The sequence below is a fragment of the Lithobates pipiens genome, unplaced genomic scaffold, assembly GCF_037356315.1.
Source record: "Lithobates pipiens isolate NorthernLeopardFrog02 unplaced genomic scaffold, aLitPip1_a1.2 Scaffold_23, whole genome shotgun sequence".
Classification (NCBI taxonomy): domain Eukaryota; kingdom Metazoa; phylum Chordata; class Amphibia; order Anura; family Ranidae; genus Lithobates; species Lithobates pipiens.
The window spans coordinates 255,265,849-255,288,907 of NW_027507785.1; the positions used below are offsets into that span (position 1 = coordinate 255,265,849).

General features: G+C 45.0%; 1 protein-coding gene across 2 annotated transcripts in view; it reads left to right on the forward strand.

Annotated features, from left to right (window-relative positions):
• The first annotated feature begins 7,630 nt into the window (after positions 1-7,630).
• The window catches only part of LOC143928277 (putative ferric-chelate reductase 1), a 48,630-nt gene continuing 33,201 nt past the window's right edge, over positions 7,631-23,059 (forward strand). Inside the window, exon 1 of one of the 2 annotated variants that reach the window (XM_077453060.1) lies at positions 7,631-7,826. In XM_077453060.1, coding sequence (XP_077309186.1) covers positions 7,824-7,826 — 3 coding nt within the window. In that variant the 5' untranslated portion in view covers positions 7,631-7,823. Of the gene's footprint in view, positions 7,827-10,071; positions 10,231-23,059 lie in introns of those variants that run through there. The other variant, XM_077453061.1, reaches the window with a different exon arrangement.

Consider the following 23,059-nt stretch of genomic DNA (forward strand, 5'->3'; position numbering starts at 1 on the left):
GGGAGCTCGCATGAACTTGAGAAGTACTTGCGCGAGGAAGCTGAGACAGCCGCCGAGGGACCCCAGAAGACCAGGTTCGGGGCCACTCTGTGCAAAACGAGCTGCACAGTGGAGAAAAGTATAACATGTTTGTTATTTAGAAAAAATAAATAAATTACTTTACAACCTCTTTAAGGTTAGACTCTTATCTTAGATAGTTCCATCTGGCCATAGATTAAAGTGATTGTAAAACCTTGTTTTTTTGCTATAAAAATAAAAAACATGTTGTACTTACCTGCTCTGTTGCAGTGTATTTGCACAGAGCAGCCCAGATCCTACTCTTCTCAGGTCCCTCTTCTGTGATCCTGGACTCTTCCTCCTGTTGAGTGCCCCCACACCAAGCAGCTTGCTATGGGGGCAAGTTATAGCTCCCTGTGTCCATTCAGATACAGAGCCCAAACCCTGCCCCGCCTCTCTCTCTCTCCTGATTGGCTAGCCGATCTTCTGACTGGTTTCCCAAAAATTGGCACTGAATTTTGTATTAGAATCTACAGATAAAGAAAAAGGAAATTACATTTGAAATGACAAAATATGTTAAAGTTTACATGAGATTTTAAGGACTATGTTTACAAGTACCATCACTTTTTTTTAATTAGTTGGCTAGTTGATGGAATTTTATTACTAATAACTTTTAGTTCCAATAACTTTTTTGAACTGGTTTCAGTAAAAATCTTTTTTACTTTTACTTTGAGCTGGGTCCAAAGCATCCCTGCAGCATTTCACTGGATCTGCAAACTTTTCCAACCACTTTGGGTGCAAGATTTGTATAAAACATGCTTACACACATTCCAACACTGGTAGACTAGGTTTTAAAACAGCCGCTAAAACCAGGGTATTTTCTTGCTATAGTGATAGAAGCCCAAAAGCCAAAAAGCTTAGTGTTCGGGCCGGGGCTCATATAACTGGAAAAGTGAGGCACGTTTTGTTTTGTGAGAGTACTCAATTTTTATTAATTTAAGTACCATTACCAGAGCTTGGCCCGAGGCCCCAACAATAATACAATGTTTTTTCAACAATTACCAATATAAAACACATGAAAGACCTCACATTTGTGATAAGAGAAACTAAAGAGGTGGTTGTACTGGTAGAATACAAGAATATGGTGGAATATACAGCCAATTTCACATCATCGGAGTAATGCCAGGTAAACATGGGAAGTTTTTTTTTTTCATTCAACCCAGCGGGCTGAATGAAAAAAAGCTTACAGGCCACTATACTAACACATCCAATGTTAGTGCGGCGATCTTCCTCCTGTGCTATTGTGTTCTGACAAGGGGACTGCTCCCCCACCAGAACAAAGTGATGCTGCTTTTCCAGCATGCCCGTTCGACAAATGCTGGTTATGGGACCAGCTTCTTTTGGCGAGGAGCTGTACACACAGGCCGAAAGTCAGCCAGTAACTGCCAAACAGACAGTTTTCGGACAATTTTCGGCATGTGTGGTATTGCAGAGTTACTTTCCTCAATGACCTGTCAAACAGTGGTTAATTGTGAGCCACCCACTTGGCTCTCTGTCTGGCAGCTGCGGGGTTAAATCTGTGTGTGGTCACTCAGCTCACCTTTCCCCCTCCGGGGGGCGGGGTCACCCATATGTCATTGGGGAAGCCCTGGCTTCCCTCACTAGCATCAGAGGGTCAGGTGACGGGTGGCCCCGCCCTCCTAATATAAGAAACATCAGGTGCTGGGATCCCCGCAGTGTCTCCTCAGTGGAGACACAAGATGGATGCATGGATGGACTGCGCTGGACTGAAAATCACCTGTCGCTGGATCAGATCAGCCATCGCTGGACCCCGGAGAGATGATCATCCATCGCTGGATAGCAAGAGTGGATTACCACTGATGGAATCTTTTTTAAATTTTTTAAATTTTTAATAAAGGAATTTTTCAAAAGTGTGTTTGTCTTATTTAACCATTATTTACACTTTATTTGTGAAATGGTAGGGGTACTTTTGTACCCCCTTACCATTTCAAACAGGGGGGGCGGGATCTGGGGGTCCAGATTCTGATAAGCCCCTCGCTCGCAGACCCCCACAACCACCGGCCAGGATTGTGGGGATGAGGCCCTTGTCCCCATCAACATGGGGACATGGTACTTTGAGGGGCCACAGACCCCCAAAGCATCCTCCCAATGTTGAGGGCATGTGGCCTGGTACGATTCAGGAGGGGGGGGGGCTCTCTCTCGTCCTCCTTCTTTTCCTGCGGCCTGCCAGGTTGTGTGCTTGGATAAAGGGTCTGGTATGGATTTTTTGGGGGACCCCCACGTCAACTTTTTTTTTAATTTGATGCGGGGTTCCCCTTAATATCCATACCAGACCTGAAGGGCCTGGTAATTAAATTTAGGGGAACCCCACGCTTTTTTTTTAATTTTTTTTTATCAATGAATGAATTGTTGACTCCTGTAATTCAGAGAACACTCATTGAGTGTTCTCTGTATTACGGGAGCCGACAATTCATTATAGCCGTGAGTGATTTTAAAAGACTTTTTTTCCTGCAGAAATTACACTTTGTGCAGGGACAGTTCTAAGCACGGGAAACATGCACCCCTTCACAGGAATACTATAGACACCCCTCAGGTACAACATTTAAAGGAATATTACACTTTTATTGTTTCACTTTAATCATTATTAAAAAAAAATTTAACTTTTTTTTGCATTGATCCATGTCCCCTGGGGCAGGACCCAGGTCCCCAAACACTTTTTAGGACAGTAACTTGCATATTAGCCTTAAAAATTAGCACTTTAGATTTCTCCCATAGACCTGTACAGGGTGTTCCGACTTTTCGAATTTGCCGCAAACAGCCCAAATTGTTCACTGTTTGCTGAACAGGCGAACAGGCAATGTTCGAGTTGAACATGAGTTCGACTCGAACTCAAAGCTCATCTCTAGTCCCGCTGAATCCCCCCCTCCTCTATCTTCAGTGCCATATGATGAGAGAACCCAGAGGAAGAGCACAGCTATTCTGCTCACAGGACATGCAGGGAGACAGGTGAGCTGAGGGAGGAACATCCGTTTGGGGTGGTCAGCTGAGCACAATACCTGGCAAAGTTTCATGCCAGGAGGGAAGTTTATGTGGAAATATGTGAAGGGTTGGAATAGCAGCGAGTGTGTGTGGAAGCCCTGCAGAGTTTGCAGCCCCCCAAGCTAACATACATGCCCTAAGCAGGACACATCATTATCTCCCCAAGTATTCTGTCCAGATAATGTGCAGTTAATTTATGACCTTTCTATTTAACCCTGTGTTATCCAAACTCTGTTCAATGAAAAGTGTCAGCTCACCACATAAACACTCTATATACAAAATAAAATTCCCCAATAAAGATCAGAACATGATTTTCACATTTGCATGGAAGCACACTTGAATGAATGCTGATTATTTAGAGAATTACCGTATTTATGTTTATTGAAGATTGTTTTTTTTTTGTATGTACTAACAGTTAAGCTTCATATACACAATACGAAAATTGGATGAAAAATACTACTTTTGAAGCATTCGTGCATATGAGCGTATCGTTTTTTTTTTTTTTGGTGGGCAAGTGGATCTTGGGTGGGAGTTCCCACACTTTTTTCCCCAGGACTTGACCCCTGTGTTGTACCAGTGTGAGACTCAAACACTGAAATCAGCTGTATTTTGGAGTGCCTCTCTGCAGGATGGTGGACTCAGTCAAAGGTTACATAGTTACATAGTTGGCGAGGTTGAAAAACGACACAAGTTCATCAAGTCCAACCTGTGTGTGTGTTTTTATGTCAGTTTTACATTGTTTATCCCTGTTTGTTATAGTCGCTCAGGTGCCTGTCTAATAGTTATTTCAAATTATCTATGGTCCCTGCGGAAACCGCTGCCTGTGGAAGAGAATTCCACATCCTTATTGCTCTTACAGTAAAGAGCCCTCTACGCAGTTTAAAGTTAAACCGCTTCTCTTCTAATTTTAATTACTGGCCACGTGTCTTTTTAAATTCCTTTTCGCGGAAGAGTTTTATCCCTATTGTGGGGTCACTGTACGGTATTTGTACATTGAAATCATATCCCCTCTCAAGCGTCTCTTCTCCAGAGAGAATAAGTTCAGTGCTTGTAGTCTTTCCTCATACCTGAGATCCTCCAGTCCCTTAATTAGCTTTGTTGCCCTTCTCTTGACTCTCTCCAGTTCCAGCACATCCTGATTACTGGTGCTCAGAACTGGATGGCATACTCCAGGTGCGGCCAGACCAGAGTCTTGTAGATTGGGAGAATTACCATTTTATTTGGAGTTTATCCCCTTTTTAATGCATGCTAAAATTGTGTTGGCTTTCCTTGCAGCAGCTTGGCATTGCATGCCATCGCTGAGCCTGTCATCTACTGGGGCCCCCAGATCCTTTTCCATCCTAGATTCCCCCAGAGTTTCACCCTCTAGTGAGTAGATTACATTTATGTTTTTGCCACCCGTAAGCATTATTTAAAATGTATCTACATTGAACCTCATTTGCCATGTAGTTGCCCACCCCATCAATTTGTTCAGATCTTCTTGGAAGGTTTCCGCATCCTACAGAGAAATTATTGCCTTGCTTAGCTTAGTACCATCCTCAAATACTTAGATTGAGCTGCTTATCACATCCTCCAAGTTGCTTATTAACCTCCCTGGCGGTATGATTCATTCTGGTTTTAGGTGCTGAAAGCGGTACAATTATTTTGCATGGAAATTTTGCGTTTTATATTGTAGTCCTGTAATTCTTAGGAATAACTCTTAAATCTGTTCAAACCAGCGTCCAGCAGACATCCGGGTATGATAAAGTTTATAATATAATAAAGAATAATAAAAATTATTCAATAATGTAATCAAGTCCTAAAACACTGAAAAAGGGACACTTTCTGGTTGCTATGGACAATCTCCAAATTCCAGGCAGAAAAAAACAGTATTTATAATATAAAAGTGCATGCATGCAGGGCACTGCACAGACCACTAGGGACAAAGGGGGTGTGTAATTTTTTTTATACAGTACTGTAATTTGTAAGATTACAGTGCTGTGTGTTTTTTGTGTACTTTTACTTTTTTGAATTTGGCACCGATCTCCGCTCCCGTGCGCCATAACGTTGCAGGGAACGGAACTCGGTGGCATTCGGCACTGTGTGAATCGAGCGGAGGACAGCTCGATCACACAGCGCGGAGGACATCGCTGGATCCAGGAGACAAGGTAAGTGACTTCTCCGTGTCCTCCCTGCATCCAGCGATGCGATCCCGAGTCTGGCTGGGGGTTACTGCTTGTGTTAGTAAAATCCCAACCCGAGCCAGACTCGTAATTACCGCTCGGGAGGTTAATAAATTACATAGGATTGGTCCCAGGACAGAACCCTGGGAGACCCCACTTTCCACAACGGACCAACCCAAGTACTCACTATTTATCACTACCCTCTGAACTCGCCCCTGTAGCCAGTTTTCAATCCATGTACTCACCCTTTGATCAATGATGATAGACCTTAGTTTGTACAGTAAACGTTTATGGGGAACTGTAACAAATGCCTTTGCAAAATCCAGATGCACCACGTCTACAGGATTCCTTTATCTATATGGCAGCTCACCTCCTCATAGAAGGTAAACAGATTGGTTTGACAAGAACGATTATTCATGAATTCATGCTGATTACTGTTAATTATTCCATTAGCATTATAAAAAATCTTTTATATAGTCCCTTATCATCCCCTCCAAGAGCTTGCAAACTATTGACGTTAGGCTAACTGGTCTGTAATTCCCAGGAATATATCTTGGTCAATTTTTAAATATTGGTGCTACATTGGCTTTCTCCAATTTTCTGGTACCATACTAGTCGGTAGACTGTTCTTAAAAATAAGGAACAATGGTCTGGCAATTACTTGACTAAGTTCCTTAAGGACCCTCAGGTGCAAGCCATCTGGTCCCGGTGACTTATTAATGTTACGTTTTTCAAGTCTATTCCTAATGCTATCCTATTAGCCATGAGGGTGCTTCCTGTGACGTATCATGAGGATAAACATTGCAGGCTTGGTTACTGAATCCTCCCGTATCCCTTGTTAAGAATGAGAAGAAGAATACATTCAATATCTTTTCCCTCTCTCCATCTTTTGTAACCAGATTCCCTTCATCATTCCTTATGAGGCCATTATGATCCGACCTCCCACTTTTACTATTCATATACTTAAATAATTTCTTGTTTTTTTTTTACTCTCCTCCGCTTTGTGCCTTCCGTGTTCTATCTTAGCCACCCTGATTGCACCCTTACATTTCTTGTTGCATTCTTTGTAATATTGGAATGCTAACAATGATCCCTCAGCCTTGTATTTTTTTTAAGGCCTTCTTCTTTGATTTTTTACAATGGAGTTAAGCCACCCAGGACTTTTACTAACTCTTTTAAATGTATTTTCCAGTGGGATGTACTGGCTAGTACCCTTATTTAATATGCTCCGAAAGCACACCAATTTTCCTCTGTGTTCTTTTTTCCTAGGATTTTATCCCATTTGATATCTTCTAGCAAGAAGTGTAGTTTATGGAAGTTGGCTCTTTTAAAAGTCAGTGTCTTTATATTCCCTTTATGTTTTCTATTTGTGTGATTTATACTAAAACTAATTGACCTGCAATCGCTGTTTCCTAAATTGCTTTTAAATGGATTGCTTTTAAATTTCTACATCCACGATCAGGTCTGTATTTTTAGTAATAAGTAAGTGTAGAAAAGCCTTGTTCTTTGTTGGTGCAATTACCATCTGACCCATGAAATTGTCCTGTAAGACATTTAGGAAATGGCGAGCCTTTTGCCGAATGCGCGGTTCCTTCCGCCCAGTCTATGTCTGTATAATTAAAATCCCCCATTATGACACTTCCTATCTTTGCCACCAGTCCAAACTCTGATAGCAGGTCTGCCTCCCTCTGGTTAGAGGGCCTATAGCATACTCCCAGTGTTACTTTCCCCTTGGTTTCCTTCCTTTGTAGCTCTACCCATAAGGGCTCACCTCCTTCCTTGCACCATTAGTGATGTCAACACAGTCACAGTTGGGTTTACTAAAACTGGAGAGTGCAAAATCTGGTGCAGCTCTGCAAAGAAACCAATTAGCTTCCAGGTTTTGTTGTCAAAGCTTAACTGAACAAGGTGAAGGTATAAGCTATTTGGCTACCATGCACAGCTGCATCAGATTTTGCATTCTGTTACAGTTTTAATAAATCATCCCCAGTGTGCTATACAAGTTCCCCACCTGAGAACTACACTTTCCTGTGAGCAGTGCTACTGTAGATTTATTTCTTAACAATCATAGCTGTGCATATTTATATACCCATGCTTCTTTTTTGGGGTGGATAGAACTAGGAATTTGAGACTCATTGGCCAGTACATCCATTGTACTAAAATCATTGTTATTCATGTTGTTGCTTTATTGAAATATTTTATATCATCATATATATTATTTTATATATATTACTATAATACAAAATTAATTGGTGGTAAAATTACACAATCATACAAATATGACCACCAATATTTAGGTTCACATTTGTAATGCAGAAAAGTCAGTTATTCACTGGGGATATTCACTCTTCATGACAATGAATAGAGCCTACGAAGGAACCTCCCAGAAGAAAACCTGTCACTCTTGCTATATAACAGCAGTAAGCTTATCTACTTTACTTAACATGTCAAACTAGATACTGTATAGATAACAGTGACAAAATTGTATTGTGTCAAAGAGGAGAGTACATTCTGCTGGCATACTTTTGGAATTCAGAACCTGCAGTAAAGCATCAAGACACCTGTTACTATAAGAAAAATATCCCAGGTGATTCTCCAGTTGGAATGGTGAGTATCAATACTATTTTTAAAACTACATTCCTGGTGCCCAACATGCAGCCTCTTGGCACTCAGGGTTCATGCAGTTGGGGTGGTGATAAAAACACACCTTGAGCTGCATTTTTACCACCCTGCTGCCCCTAACTGTCCTTCCTTAAGCTGCAATGTTGGCCACGATGCTTTGCTTCAAGAGAATGAGGACACATTGCACACAGTTGCAGCAGATAACGAGGAGGCATCATTTCACCTCCTTACCTCCTGTCAAATTCTGCTGAAAAACACTGGATTACAATTCATGGCAATTTGACTGCATGTTTAAACCTAGCCACCTCAGTCTGTGATTTCCTTTTCTTTTTTCCATTTTTTCCATTTTATTGGTTGCTGTCTATCCTTTTTATCTTCTTTACATGTTTTTCCTCCAAAATGTATAATGGATCTTGCTGTTGCAGAAGTAATTTTTAAGGAAGCTGTAGGGAGAACAAATCTGGAGGCATTGATATGTAAAGGAGTTGACATAGAAGCAATCTCTAGCAGTCTCATGTAATGTGTCTCCAGTCTATGTCTCATGAACCATGTTCCTGAATTCCAAAAACGCCTAGAACATGTCCATAGTCTCATGTCATCTCCTGCAGAATGTGTACTCTAATCTTTCACCAGCTCCTGATGCACATCTGCAGTCTGATTTTTGTAGAATTTGATTTACGGAATATCATGTGTGGTGGCATTTTGTGATGATAGGGGCTGTGCTGGTTGGCCCCTAAATCAAGAAAGGTGACCACCACTGATCTACAATGATGATCATATATACTAATGAAAGCATTAAAAGCCTTTGGCAGCCTGTACTTGTATGCTGTTCACATTGAGCACCTGACTATGTTCATCTTCATCACATAGAAGAAAAATGGTAGGGAATCCGTATGATTGGTTTTTAAGGGTTAATTTGCACTAGAATAAGTCCTCTGAAGAGCAACCCATGGTGGAGGGCATTATGTTACCTGTTTTAACACCTACAAGGCCACACCACAGGGCTCCAGGGCAATTGCAAAGCTGTCGCATTCTGGTGAATGGGTCAAGTTTGGCTGCCTGTCAAGTTTAACGGGGAAATAACTCCTGCCATGGCCACAAAGCAAAGTATCGCAGTCACTGCCTGTGTACACCCCCTATTGCTGCCTTTACCACTTTTAGTGGTTCTAAAGCCTTATGGTTTTTCACCGTAATGCATTCTATGCATTAAGTTAGTAAACCTTTTGTGTTGCAGCTCCCCAGCCCCCTCTTTTTTTAACCTGAGCCCATCCGATCCAGCTACGTCCACAGGTGCAGCTACCGCCGCTGTCTCCCTCCTCATTGGGACAGATAGATAGCAGTGGGAGCCAGTGGTTCCTGCTCCTGTCAATTAAAAGCTCTAAAATGGGATAGTGTCGATGGATGCAGCAGAGGCACAGGTGCTTTCCGTGGGGGCACCTACCAAAGAGGAGGGGCCTGGAGCGCCAGCGGGGGACCCAAATGAAGAGGATCGGGGCTGCTCTGTGCAAAAATATTGCACAGAGCAGGTAAGAATAGGCATTTTTAACTAGGGTTTAACACTGCTTTAAGGGAAGCAGTTGCAGGGGGTGGTAAAATTGTACCTCAGCCACATGTTTTTTCCCCGTTAAAAACTGCAAATGCAAACAAGCCGCATCTCATGTGTACTCACTGGAACTTATTTATGCAAACGGAGGCAACAAAGAGTGGACGTGAGACAAATAACAAATTAATTCTATATGTAATATTATTCAGCAGAGGTCAGAGAATGAATTATTAAAGTCTAAATATTTGCTGTGGGTATAATCCCTATGTTTATTGTTCTCCTTTTTTAAATACCGTATTTATCGTCGTATAACACACACTTTTTCCCCCTTAAAATCAGGGGAAAATCGTGGGTGCGTCTTATACACCGATCCCCGCCGATCTCCGCTGACTGTGAGCGGAGATGAGCGAGCGCTGCTGACATACAGAAAGCCGAGTGTATTCGGCTAGACTCGGGTCCTCTTGCAGTCCCGTCCCTGACTGTGAGCAGAGCCGAGTCTAGCCGAATACACTCGGCTTTCTGTATGTCGCCGGCACTCGCTCATCTCCGCTCACAGCCAGCGGAGATGGGAGGGACTGCGAGAGGAGCCGAGTCTAGCCGAGTACACTCGGCTTTCTGTATGTCGGCGGCGCTCGCTCATCTCCACTCACTGTCAGCGGAGATCAGCGCCAATTTTAAATAATCATGGGCTGGGCAATGCTGCACATAGACTGGGAAGGCAGCAAAAGCACTGGGCAAGGCTGCAAAGGCACTGGGCAAGGCTGCAGATGGACACTGGGCAAGACTGCAATGATGTTCAAGGCTGCAGAAGGACACTAATAAGGCTGCATTGATGAGCATTTAAATGTAAGTTTTTTACTTAAACTTCCCTCCTAAAATTTTTTTCCTTACAATGCCCTCCTAAACTTGGGGTGCGTGTTATACGCCGGCGCTGGTTATACACCGATAAATTCGGTAAATCAGCCAATTGGTGAAACACTAATGCTAAATTTACTTGTTTGTTCTCTAAATGATATTTAAAGTGTATGTAAAGCCAAAATAGTTTCTTTTTAGTTTTATATAGAGTGAGGAAGTGTTAAATTCCTGTTAGGTTCTTATTGCTGTCCCCAGTTAGGAGATTGAACCTCATGTTTGCTCTGGAAAAAGTGAAAAGTCCAAACTTGAGCCCTGGTTTACATTACATTGATTTGGCATGCGATTTGACATGTCAAATTGGATGCCAAATCAGCAGGCAATTGCCGGCAAGGGTATTGTGCAAATAGGTGCGGCGCCGCACACGTTCCCAAAAGTAGTTTCTGTACTACTTTTGGTGACTTTGGGGTGAGATTTCAATAGACATCTGTGCAGAAGTCCACACAGATGTCTCTGAAATCACCCCCCAAAGTTGGGACTGACATGCAGGAATGAAATCGTGCAAGTTCAGCTGAACTTGTACAATTTAATTCCCACTCTCAGTGTGCTGTACCCATCTGTAGCAGCTCTCTACCGTCTCCCTTCTCTCACAGGCTTGGCTAAGAGCAGCAGGAACCATTGGCTCCCACTGCTGTCTGCCCTGTGAAAGGGCAGCGGGGGGTCAGGGGTAAGGTGTGCTGTCTGTGTATTTTAATGCAGGCAGCCCAGGAGCGAAATCAAGCCTGCAAGTGTGCCACAATAGGAAGACTTTACAATCACTTTTAGGCTACATTCACACAGACACCCAGGAGCATATAGTTTGCTGCATTTAGAGGAGGCTAAGCCCTAGGTCTAGAAGTAGGAACCATCTGTGCTACTGTATGGCTGCCTGTGTTGCACATATAATTTATAAACTCCACAGTGCAGAAGTAGGGTGGGTGAAATTGGGGTACTTTAAATGGTTAGTTCACCTTTACCAAAGAACTGCCTAGGCAGATAAGGGGTGTCTGTAGATAAAAACAAACTGTGCAGCTCTGACTAAAGTTGAATAGTTCAAGCTATAAGTGCAGGCCATTTAGGTACCTCACAAAGCCCGACTGGAATACTCCCAGGCTGTTTCTACGTGAGGCCTAGTCTTTACTGCTCACCTCCACCATCACAGGCATGAGCTTATTTTATGATTTAAACCTCAGCTTCAGCTTCCGAGAGCTCACTCCTGTGTAAAGGAACAGAAAAACTCTGGATAGCCACACTCCGGATCAGGTAAAATAAGTAATGCCTTTATTGTTTCCACTCAAAAAATCTTCACATCATACAGATCACAACAGCAAAGGGACGAAGAAAAATAGAGCAAAAAAATAGCTATGAATAAGCGCTAATTTCAGCGTGAAATGCATCAGTTTTCTGCTCTATTTTTCTTTGTCCCTTTGCTGTTGTGATCTATATGATGTGAAGTTTTTTGAGTGGAAACAATAAAGGCATTACTTATTTTACCTAATCCGGAGTGCGGCTATCCAGAGTTTTTCTGTTCCTTTACATTTGGCTTGTGCAATTAGCCTGCACCTGGGACCCCTATCTTTTTGGAGGAAGAGTGGCCAGTTTTTCAGTGGATCAGCCTGGAGCGGTGGATTTTCTCTCTCCCATTGTCGATTTTCTGGATTCCTTAGCTCACTCCTGTGACGGTGGAGGTAAACAGTAGGGTTGCCACCTGTCCAGAATTCACCCAGATGGGTCAGGTTTGGAATCATGTGTCCGGGTTTCAAACTGCCTGAAGCCCAGACACATTATTCAGATTGAACTATGGCTACCCAGTAGGTTTGCTGGCTGTAGTTGACTAAGCCAAGAGTGTCTGTTACACTCTCTTTCACATTGGCCAATGCCAGCACTAAAAACCTCCCCCCCAAACACATACACAGATGGGAGAAGAGAGGGGGCTCGATCTGCACCCCCCCCACCCCACCCCTCTGTGTCTGCCCATACTCTAATCCCCAGCACTGTACCTCAGGAAATGAAAGTGGGGGCCATAAATTTGGGGTCCAGCAGCCTCAGATACATCTGGATGAGAGGTGCTGACTGCCAAAGGGGTGAATGGGCTCACCATCATTTCCCCTCCTGTCTCTGAATGAGTACACTAAGGTATATCAGGGCTCTCAGAGCACCCCTTACATCAGAGTTGCCCTTTACACCAGAAGCCACAGTGTTCCCCCTACATTAGAGTCATCTCTGTATATCAGAGTTCTCAGTGTTCCCCCTTAAATCAGGGTTCCCAGAGCATCCCTTATGTTAGAGTCCCCAGTGTTTTCCCTAATATCAGAGTCTGCAGTGTCCCCCCTTACAGTGTATGTTATTTAAATGCAAATATATGTATAGTTTACAGATTTATACTATAAAAAAAAAGAATTGCTGTATGCCGCTAATGTGTTCAGGTTTGAAATAAAAAAAGGTGGCAACCCTAGTAAACAGTAATGATTAGGCCTCATTTAGAAATGTCCTGGGAGTTTTCCAGTCAAGCTTATGGAGGTAAATAAATGGTCTACAGCTATAGCAAGAGCTGTAAGAGCTTTTCTTTTTTTTATCTACAGACAACCCTTATCTGCATAGGTGTTTTTTTTTTTTTGGTAAAGGTGAACTAACCCTTTAATAAATGGTAGCCCCAATGGAGCAGAGGACATTCATCACTCTGAGGGAACAAGAGTTTAACTAACAGAACAATCATATAATATATAGAACATGCATAATCCCATGTGCTCTGTGTGCTGGGAACATCTTCCTTTAAACCGACATGGACAATCGTCCAGCTTGTTCTCTGATCACACCGTACTTGTTTTACTAGATAAACTAGATAATTTCAGTCTGTCTCAGTCAAAGTTACGGCTCAGAGAATATTCTCTTACCTGCAATAGAACAAAAAACAGTCATCAATCTGAGTGAACAGGGCTGTAACTGTCAGGATGTCCCCTCCAGAAACAAGGAACTAAGGCGTTGATTTGCTAAAGGCAAATAGACTGTGCATTTTGAAAACTGCAGTTGCATTGCAAGAGCAATTGCTTCAGAGCTTTGTAAATGAGCAAAAGCTCTGCTGACTTCCATCATCCAATTATGCACAAGCAAAAATACTGTATTTTTAGTTTTCCTTGCATGTAATTGCATACTCTTTGCAAAAAAGGAGTTTACCTGATTTACCTAGGTCTGGAGCAACTGCAAAGTGCACAGCCGATTTGCCTGTAGTAAATCAACCCCTAAGCTTCCCTCTCCACTTTCTGTGCATCATGTGCCTTAAGAAATGTGTTATCTGTCTAAAAACAGAGTTGTAGTTGCAGGGTGTTATTACTAAGACTATTAGAGCCGGTTCACACAGCGGGCGATGCGAGGCGACACGACTCGCCTCGCTTCGCTCTCACAAGTCGCCCCCGTTCTGTACAATGGAACCGTTCTGAGAGGAGCGACTCGAGTTGCTCCGACTCAGAAAAAAGGTTCCTGTACTACTTTTGGGCGACCTCGGTGCGACTTGCATTGACTTCTATACAGAAGTCATTTGCAAGTCGCCGCTGAGGCCGCGGCAGGTCGCGGCCAGGCAAGTCGGAGTCGCCTCGCCTCGCCTGCAGTGTGAACCGGCCCTTACAGTATAAACGGTGTAGTACCTCATACATTTTGAATTTTAAAAGTAAACATTGGTAGGCTGGTATACTCATCCTCATTAATTGAAATGAAAGAAAGGGAATGGGTTAATGTGGACTACTCCAGATAGGTTACCATGTAACACCCGTGGAATTGAGGACTGTCTTGATACCCAGAAATTAGGCAAAATAAAGTAAAAGTTACATAAATTGTATTCAAAAAGCATTAATTCATTAAAAACATTTGTTGATTACCAACCATATTACAGGTTAATAGAATCATAGTACAAATAGTATTACAATGAAGAGATGCCCAGTCTCCCATTAAAGGGAGCCAGGAATACAGCGGCTTATGTCCAAGTTGGTGGTATTTCTCTACTAGTTTCGCAACAAAGTCGCTTCTTCAGGAGATCTCTTGGCGCATCTAGGGTTAAATAGATACAATCTCAAGATTATACAAAACTTACTACAATACGCCATATTATGGCCTTAACAGAGTTGAAACCATGGAGTAATTTTACAATCATAGCGAAAGTGGTAATAGCATGGCTTATGGTTGAGGTCCCCAAGGGAAGCCTACAAATAGGCACGGTTGGCTCCCTGAATAGGGATTTGTCACCCATGGGGCGGACACGGGGGGCACGTGGCACAGGGTAGGCTGTGGATAACAAGTTAGAAAGAAGGGGATATATAAAGATACGATTGATATATCATCTTGATCAATGCACGCGGCAGACAAGGTCATGGCTTCAATTAGAGTGTGTTTATGAAAGGAAAAAATTAGCAGTGCAAATAAAAGGAAAAATCTAGAGAAGAGGGGGATAGACATAAGGGAACAGAAAAAGTAAATAGCGGGGAAAGAAAGAGGGAAGCTAAGGGTGGGGGGGAGGGGGAAAAAGGAGGGGGGGAGAAAAAGAAAAGGGGAGAGTGACAGAAGAGGTGCAACGTAAATGGATGTAAGAAAGGGGGTTTGAACAAAAAGAAAAAAGGACTATGTGACATAGGCGTAAAATAGGCACAAGTGTGGACACTGGTGTTACATGGTAACCTATCTGGAGTAGTTCACGTTAACCCATTCCCTTTCTAAGACTATTACAGGGTTTTTCCTGCTGGGGGGAGGGGGGCAATGTTTACACGCTTTAAACTTACAAACTGACTGATGAATTGTGTGTACACAAGTCCATCACACAAAAGTCCACGCATGCTCAAAATCAATGTTGTGTTTGGTGAGCAGTAGCAGTAGGAGCCCAAAGGCTGGCACATGGCTATTGAACTTCCTTTTCCAACAACATAATCCGATCTGACCTTTTCCGTGGGAATTTCTGATCGTGTGTACAGGGCATAAGAGTTTTTGGGAAATCTTCCTTTTGTTTTCTCTGTGATGGAAAGTGACACACATGTTAAGTGACACATGAAAAAAAAAGAGGATTTAAACTTTTTTTACTTCAACCTGTCATTTCATGCATTTCAAGACAGCATGTATAAAAGTTTTAGACAGGCAGGTGTGAAGAAATTCTGTAAATTAAGAATGTTCTCAGAAACATAAGTGTTAATGGTTTATTTTTAAAAATGGAAAGTAAATGAACAGAAGAGAAATCCAAATCAGATCAATATTTGGTGTGACCACTAGTGATGGCCGAACGGTTCGCCCGGCGGTCGTTTCGCGGCGAATTTCCGACATTCGCGGTCCGCACGTTCGAACGCCTTTTTCCGTCGTTCGCCGCGGCGGACTTACGTGTTTAATGTATACAAGAACTTTAACCTTTGGTGACACGTTTATCATGTGATACAGGACAGCCAATTGAGACATGACAGCACATGGACACTTGTACATTCCCCCTAACCTATAAATACACCCGATCCGGTGGCCATTTTACATTCTTTCTTCTGTTACGATAGGGACAGGTTCCTGTGTGGAGTAGGGAGAGATAAACCACTAGCTATTTGGTACACAAAAGTTCTTTTCAGGACTGGTATAGGTGTTAGGTGTTGATAGGTTTGCTGTGCTGCTGATTCTTGCAGCAGCCTGAGTGTCTTTTGTTAGTTTGGAGAAAGGGAAAGGACGGTGTATGCTACAGGGACAGCCAGATTAGTCTTTCATCATCATCATCATCATCATCATCATTAGCTGTTACTATCAAGGTCCACAAAAGAGCTGTTCCAGTAACCACTAATCGTTCTCTTTTTTTGCCAATTTGTATAGGGACAGGAAGGAAGCAGTGTTGTCAGGCAGTGAGGGTAATTTTAAAGACTTGCTGTTATTATTAGTTCCACAAAGGTTCTTTTCAGGACTGGTATCAGTGGTACAGTAATAGGCTTGTACATGTATAATATTCTTTCTTCCAAATATAGAAAGGATATTATACTTGACTGCTGCCCTTCTGCTGCAGTCTGCTAAACATTCACAACTCACTTGTTCCACAAAAGTTCTTATAAGGACTGGTAACTTGGTATAGGGTGCTACGGTACATAGGCTTGAGTGCGGTACAGTCTGCTGTTCTGTAAGGACCGCTATCGGTCCACAATAGATAGGGTTGACGTGCACCACTGCTGACCGCTCACCTATACTGCAGCAGTCCTTCAGCGGTATAGGGACTGACGTACAGTCTGCTAATCACTAACACACAACCTGCTTGTTCCACAAAAGTTCTTATAAGGACTGGTAACTTGGTATAGGGTGCTACGGTACATAGGCTTGAGTGCGGTACAGTCTGCTGTTCTGTAAGGACCGCTATCGGTCCACAATAGATAGGGTTGACGTGCACCACTGCTGACCGCTGCCCTATACTGCAGCAGTCCTTCAGCGGTATAGGGACTGACGTACAGTCTGCTAAACACTAATACACAACCTGCTTGGTCCACAAAAGTTCTTATAAGGACTGGTAACTTGGTATAGGGTGCTACGGTACATAGGCTTGAGTGCGGTACAGTCTGCTGTTCTGTAAGGACCGCTATCGGTCCACAATAGATAGGGTTGACGTGCACCACTGCTGACCGCTGCCCTATACTGCAGCAGTCCTTCAGCGGTATAGGGACTGACGTACAGTCTGCTAATCACTAACACACAACCTGCTTGTTCCACAAAAGTTCTTATAAGGACTGGTAACTTGGTATAGGGTGCTACGGTACATAGGCTTGAGTGCGGTACAGTCTGCTGTTCTGTAAGGACCGCTATCGGTCCACAATAGATAGGGTTGACGTGCACCACTGCTGACCGCTGCCCTATACTGCAGCAGTCCTTCAGCGGTATAGGGACTGACGTACAGTCTGCTAAACACTAATACACAACCTGCTTGGTCCACAAAAGTTCTTATAAGGACTGGTAACTTGGTATAGGGTGCTACGGTACATAGGCTTGAGTGCGGTACAGTCTGCTGTTCTGTAAGGACCGCTATAGGTCCACAATAGATAGGGTTGACGTGCACCACTGCTGACCGCTCACCTATACTGCAGCAGTCCTTCAGCGGTATAGGGACTGACGTACAGTCTGCTAATCACTAACACACAACCTGCTTGTTCCACAAAAGTTCTTATAAGGACTGGTAACTTGGTATAGGGTGCTACGGTACATAGGCTTGAGTGCGGTACAGTCTGCTGTTCTGTAAGGACCGCTATCGGTCCACAATAGATAGGGTTGACGTGCACCACTGCTGACCGCTGCCCTATACTGCAGCAGTCCTTCAGCGGTATAGGGACTGACGTACAGTCTGCTAAACACTAATACACAACCTGCTTGGTCCACAAAAGTTCTTATAAGGACTGGTAACTTGGTATAGGGTGCTACGGTACATAGGCTTGAGTGCGGTACAGTCTGCTGTTCTGTAAGGACCGCTATCGGTCCACAATAGATAGGGTTGACGTGCACCACTGCTGACCGCTGCCCTATACTGCAGCAGTCCTTCAGCGGTATAGGGACTGACGTACAGTCTGCTAATCACTAACACACAACCTGCTTGTTCCACAAAAGTTCTTATAAGGACTGGTAACTTGGTATAGGGTGCTACGGTACATAGGCTTGAGTGCGGTACAGTCTGCTGTTCTGTAAGGACCGCTATCGGTCCACAATAGATAGGGTTGACGTGCACCACTGCTGACCGCTGCCCTATACTGCAGCAGTCCTTCAGCGGTATAGGGACTGACGTACAGTCTGCTAAACACTAATACACAACCTGCTTGGTCCACAAAAGTTCTTATAAGGACTGGTAACTTGGTATAGGGTGCTACGGTACATAGGCTTGAGTGCGGTACAGTCTGCTGTTCTGTAAGGACCGCTATAGGTCCACAATAGATAGGGTTGACGTGCACCACTGCTGACCGCTCACCTATACTGCAGCAGTCCTTCAGCGGTATAGGGACTGACGTACAGTCTGCTAATCACTAACACACAACCTGCTTGTTCCACAAAAGTTCTTATAAGGACTGGTAACTTGGTATAGGGTGCTACGGTACATAGGCTTGAGTGCGGTACAGTCTGCTGTTCTGTAAGGACCGCTATCGGTCCACAATAGATAGGGTTGACGTGCACCACTGCTGACCGCTGCCCTATACTGCAGCAGTCCTTCAGCGGTATAGGGACTGACGTACAGTCTGCTAATCACTAACACACAACCTGCTTGTTCCACAAAAGTTCTTATAAGGACTGGTAACTTGGTATAGGGTGCTACGGTACATAGGCTTGAGTGCGGTACAGTCTGCTGTTCTGTAAGGACCGCTATCGGTCCACAATAGATAGGGTTGACGTGCACCACTGCTGACCGCTGCCCTATACTGCAGCAGTCCTTCAGCGGTATAGGGACTGACGTACAGTCTGCTAAACACTAATACACAACCTGCTTGGTCCACAAAAGTTCTTATAAGGACTGGTAACTTGGTATAGGGTGCTACGGTACATAGGCTTGAGTGCGGTACAGTCTGCTGTTCTGTAAGGACCGCTATAGGTCCACAATAGATAGGGTTGACGTGCACCACTGCTGACCGCTCACCTATACTGCAGCAGTCCTTCAGCGGTATAGGGACTGACGTACAGTCTGCTAATCACTAACACACAACCTGCTTGTTCCACAAAAGTTCTTATAAGGACTGGTAACTTGGTATAGGGTGCTACGGTACATAGGCTTGAGTGCGGTACAGTCTGCTGTTCTGTAAGGACCGCTATCGGTCCACAATAGATAGGGTTGACGTGCACCACTGCTGACCGCTGCCCTATACTGCAGCAGTCCTTCAGCGGTATAGGGACTGACGTACAGTCTGCTAAACACTAATACACAACCTGCTTGGTCCACAAAAGTTCTTATAAGGACTGGTAACTTGGTATAGGGTGCTACGGTACATAGGCTTGAGTGCGGTACAGTCTGCTGTACTGTAAGGACCGCTATCGGTCCACAATAGATAGGGTTGACGTGCACCACTGCTGACCGCTGCCCTATACTGCAGCAGTCCTTCAGCGGTATAGGGACTGACGTACAGTCTGCTAATCACTAACACACAACCTGCTTGTTCCACAAAAGTTCTTATAAGGACTGGTAACTTGGTATAGGGTGCTACGGTACATAGGCTTGAGTGCGGTACAGTCTGCTGTTCTGTAAGGACCGCTATCGGTCCACAATAGATAGGGTTGACGTGCACCACTGCTGACCGCTGCCCTATACTGCAGCAGTCCTTCAGCGGTATAGGGACTGACGTACAGTCTGCTAAACACTAATACACAACCTGCTTGGTCCACAAAAGTTCTTATAAGGACTGGTAACTTGGTATAGGGTGCTACGGTACATAGGCTTGAGTGCGGTACAGTCTGCTGTTCTGTAAGGACCGCTATAGGTCCACAATAGATAGGGTTGACGTGCACCACTGCTGACCGCTCACCTATACTGCAGCAGTCCTTCAGCGGTATAGGGACTGACGTACAGTCTGCTAATCACTAACACACAACCTGCTTGTTCCACAAAAGTTCTTATAAGGACTGGTAACTTGGTATAGGGTGCTACGGTACATAGGCTTGAGTGCGGTACAGTCTGCTGTTCTGTAAGGACCGCTATCGGTCCACAATAGATAGGGTTGACGTGCACCACTGCTGACCGCTGCCCTATACTGCAGCAGTCCTTCAGCGGTATAGGGACTGACGTACAGTCTGCTAAACACTAATACACAACCTGCTTGGTCCACAAAAGTTCTTATAAGGACTGGTAACTTGGTATAGGGTGCTACGGTACATAGGCTTGAGTGCGGTACAGTCTGCTGTTCTGTAAGGACCGCTATCGGTCCACAATAGATAGGGTTGACGTGCACCACTGCTGACCGCTCACCTATACTGCAGCAGTCCTTCAGCGGTATAGGGACTGACGTACAGTCTGCTAAACACTAATACACAACCTGCTTGGTCCACAAAAGTTCTTATAAGGACTGGTAACTTGGTATAGGGTGCTACGGTACATAGGCTTGAGTGCGGTACAGTCTGCTGTTCTGTAAGGACCGCTATCGGTCCACAATAGATAGGGTTGACGTGCACCACTGCTGACCGCTGCCCTATACTGCAGCAGTCCTTCATCGGTATAGGGACTAAGAGTTTTGTCACAGGGTCATTTAAAAAATGACAGGCAGAGGAAGAGGCAGGCCCTTCCGCAGGGGTGGTAGGGGTAGGGCAGGAGCAACAGGCTTGAGCCAAAGTGGGAAGTTGCAGAAGGTGCGTTCAATTACTTTAAAGGATGCACCAGACTTGGTTGAGTGGCTCGCTCAGCCTTACTCTTCTGCACCCTCCTCATCCTCTCGATCTGCACCCTCTTCTTCACTCTCTGCTATGTGCACCCCCAAAGACACTACCACCAACAACACGACCACCACCACCACCACCACATACCTTCCGCTTGAGTCACTGGAATTATTTTCCGATCCATATCAAGAGGACATTTCTGATGCGCAGCCACTCTTGGTATTGGATCAGGAAGAGGAGGTAGCAACAAGCGCTACTCAGCAGTCTGACGCCAGTACCCAGATCAGCCCAAGGAGGAGGTTGGTCCCCGGTGTTGCTGCCTACTCCGAGATCTCTACTTATAGCGGTGGGGAAGGTGACGTTGATGATGACGTGTCTAGTGATGTCACGTGGGTGCCCACAAGAGAGGAAGAGGAGGGGAGTTCAGAGGGAGATATGGACCAGCAGATAGGGAGGAGAAGCAGCAATGACTTACATTGCACAGCAGGGACAAAGCAGACTGCAAATGTATCAGGAGCGAGTCATCGACCATGTACGGTCACATCTGGCGCTCCCAGGACACCGGCACATGGCTCCGCAGTGTGGGCTTTTTTTAACGTGTCCGCTGCTGACAATAGCGTTGCCATCTGCAATCTTTGCAGTCAACGCGTTAGTCGCGGTAAGCCCAATACTCACCTAGGGACGACCGCCTTAAGAAGGCACATGAGCAGCCATCACCGAGCCCAGTGGGAGCAACGGAACACACAAAGCCACACTGCAGGCTCTCACCGTCCAGCCTCGTCTTCTACTTCTCCTTCTCCTCTCTCCTCACAATTGTCCTCCACTCCACCTTCCATCACGCCAAGCTCACATTTTTCTGCAAAAAGGCAGGCTTCCGTGGGCCTAATGTTTGAGCGTAAAAAAATGATGACGCCGGATAACCCTCTTGCCCAACGGTTGGCGGCTGGCTTGTCAGAACTCATAGCCCGCCAACTACTGCCATATAAACTGGTGGACTCGGAGGCCTTTCGCAAATTTGTGGCCATTGGAACACCACAATGGAAGGTCCCAGGAAGGAAGTATTTCTCAGAGAAGGGCATCCCAGAGCTATATGGCCATGTTCAGCGGCAAGTGAATGTATCTCTGGCACACAGTGTCGGTGCCAAGATACATCTGACCACAGACACGTGGTCTAGCAAACACGGGCAGGGAAGGTATATCAGTTTTACTGCCCACTGGGTGAACCTTCTGACGGCCGTCAAGCATGTAACCCGTGGCACCCGTGTAGATTTGGTTTTACCGCCACGGATTGCATGCAGGCCTGACTCTTCTTCTCCTCCTCCTACTCCATCCTCCTCCCTCTCCTCCTCAGCTGCCTCCTCCTTTTCCGCTGCTAGCGTCTCTTCCACTGCACCGCCCAAGCTCCCCAGAACCTATTCCACATGCCAGGTGAGACGTTGCCATGCCGTGCTGCGTCTGTTGTGCCTGGAAGCAAAGAGCCACACTGGCCCGGCACTCCTTTCAGCTTTGCGTTCACAGGCAGATGAGTGGCTAACACCGCTCAATTTGACAGTTGGTAAAGTGGTGTGTGACAACGGTGCCAATCTGCTTAGCGCATTGAAACAGGGCAAAATCACGCACGTGCCGTGCATGGCACACGTCTTAAACTTGGTCGTGCAGCGATTCCTTGTCAAATACCCTGGGGTCCAGGACATCTTGCGGCAGGCAAGGAAAATCTCGGCCCATTTCAGAAGATCTTACACGGCCATGGCTCGCCTTGCTGACATTCAGCGGCGACACCATCTGCCGGTCAGACGTCTTATTTGCGATTGCCCGACGCGATGGAACTCAACCTTCTATATGCTTGATAGGCTGCTCCAGCAGAAACGTGCAGTTAACGTCTACCTGTATGAACTCTGCGAAAGAAACGGTTCTGGGGAGCTGGGTTTTTTTTCACCGCGCCAGTGGCTGCTCATGCGCGACACATGCAGACTTCTGCGGCCATTTGAGGAGATCACCAAACTGGTCAGTCGCAGCCATGGCGCCATCAGTGACATGGTACCTTATGCCTTCTTTCTGGAGCGTGCATTGCGTCGTGTCATTGATCAGGCTGTGGAGGAGCAGGAGCGGGAAGATGAGGAAGTCGCAATGCTGGATGAATTCCCAGGGGGGGCTACTCTATCTGAGACAAGTCAACAACAGGAGTCTGATGAGGAGTCAGAGGAGGATGGTGCCGGGGCGGATGAGCAGGAGCAAGAAGAGCATGCTTTAAACCTTTCTGGGATCCCTGTTGTGCGAGGATGGGGAGAGGAGAATGAAGAGGACGACATTATCCTGGATGATGAGCAGGAGCCAGGCCACCACACCGCTTCCACTTTAGTGCAAATGGGGGCCTTCATGCTCCAGTGTTTTAATAGGGACCCCCGTATAAAAAGCATGAGGGTCAAGGACCAGTACTGGGTGGCAACGTACTTAGACCCCC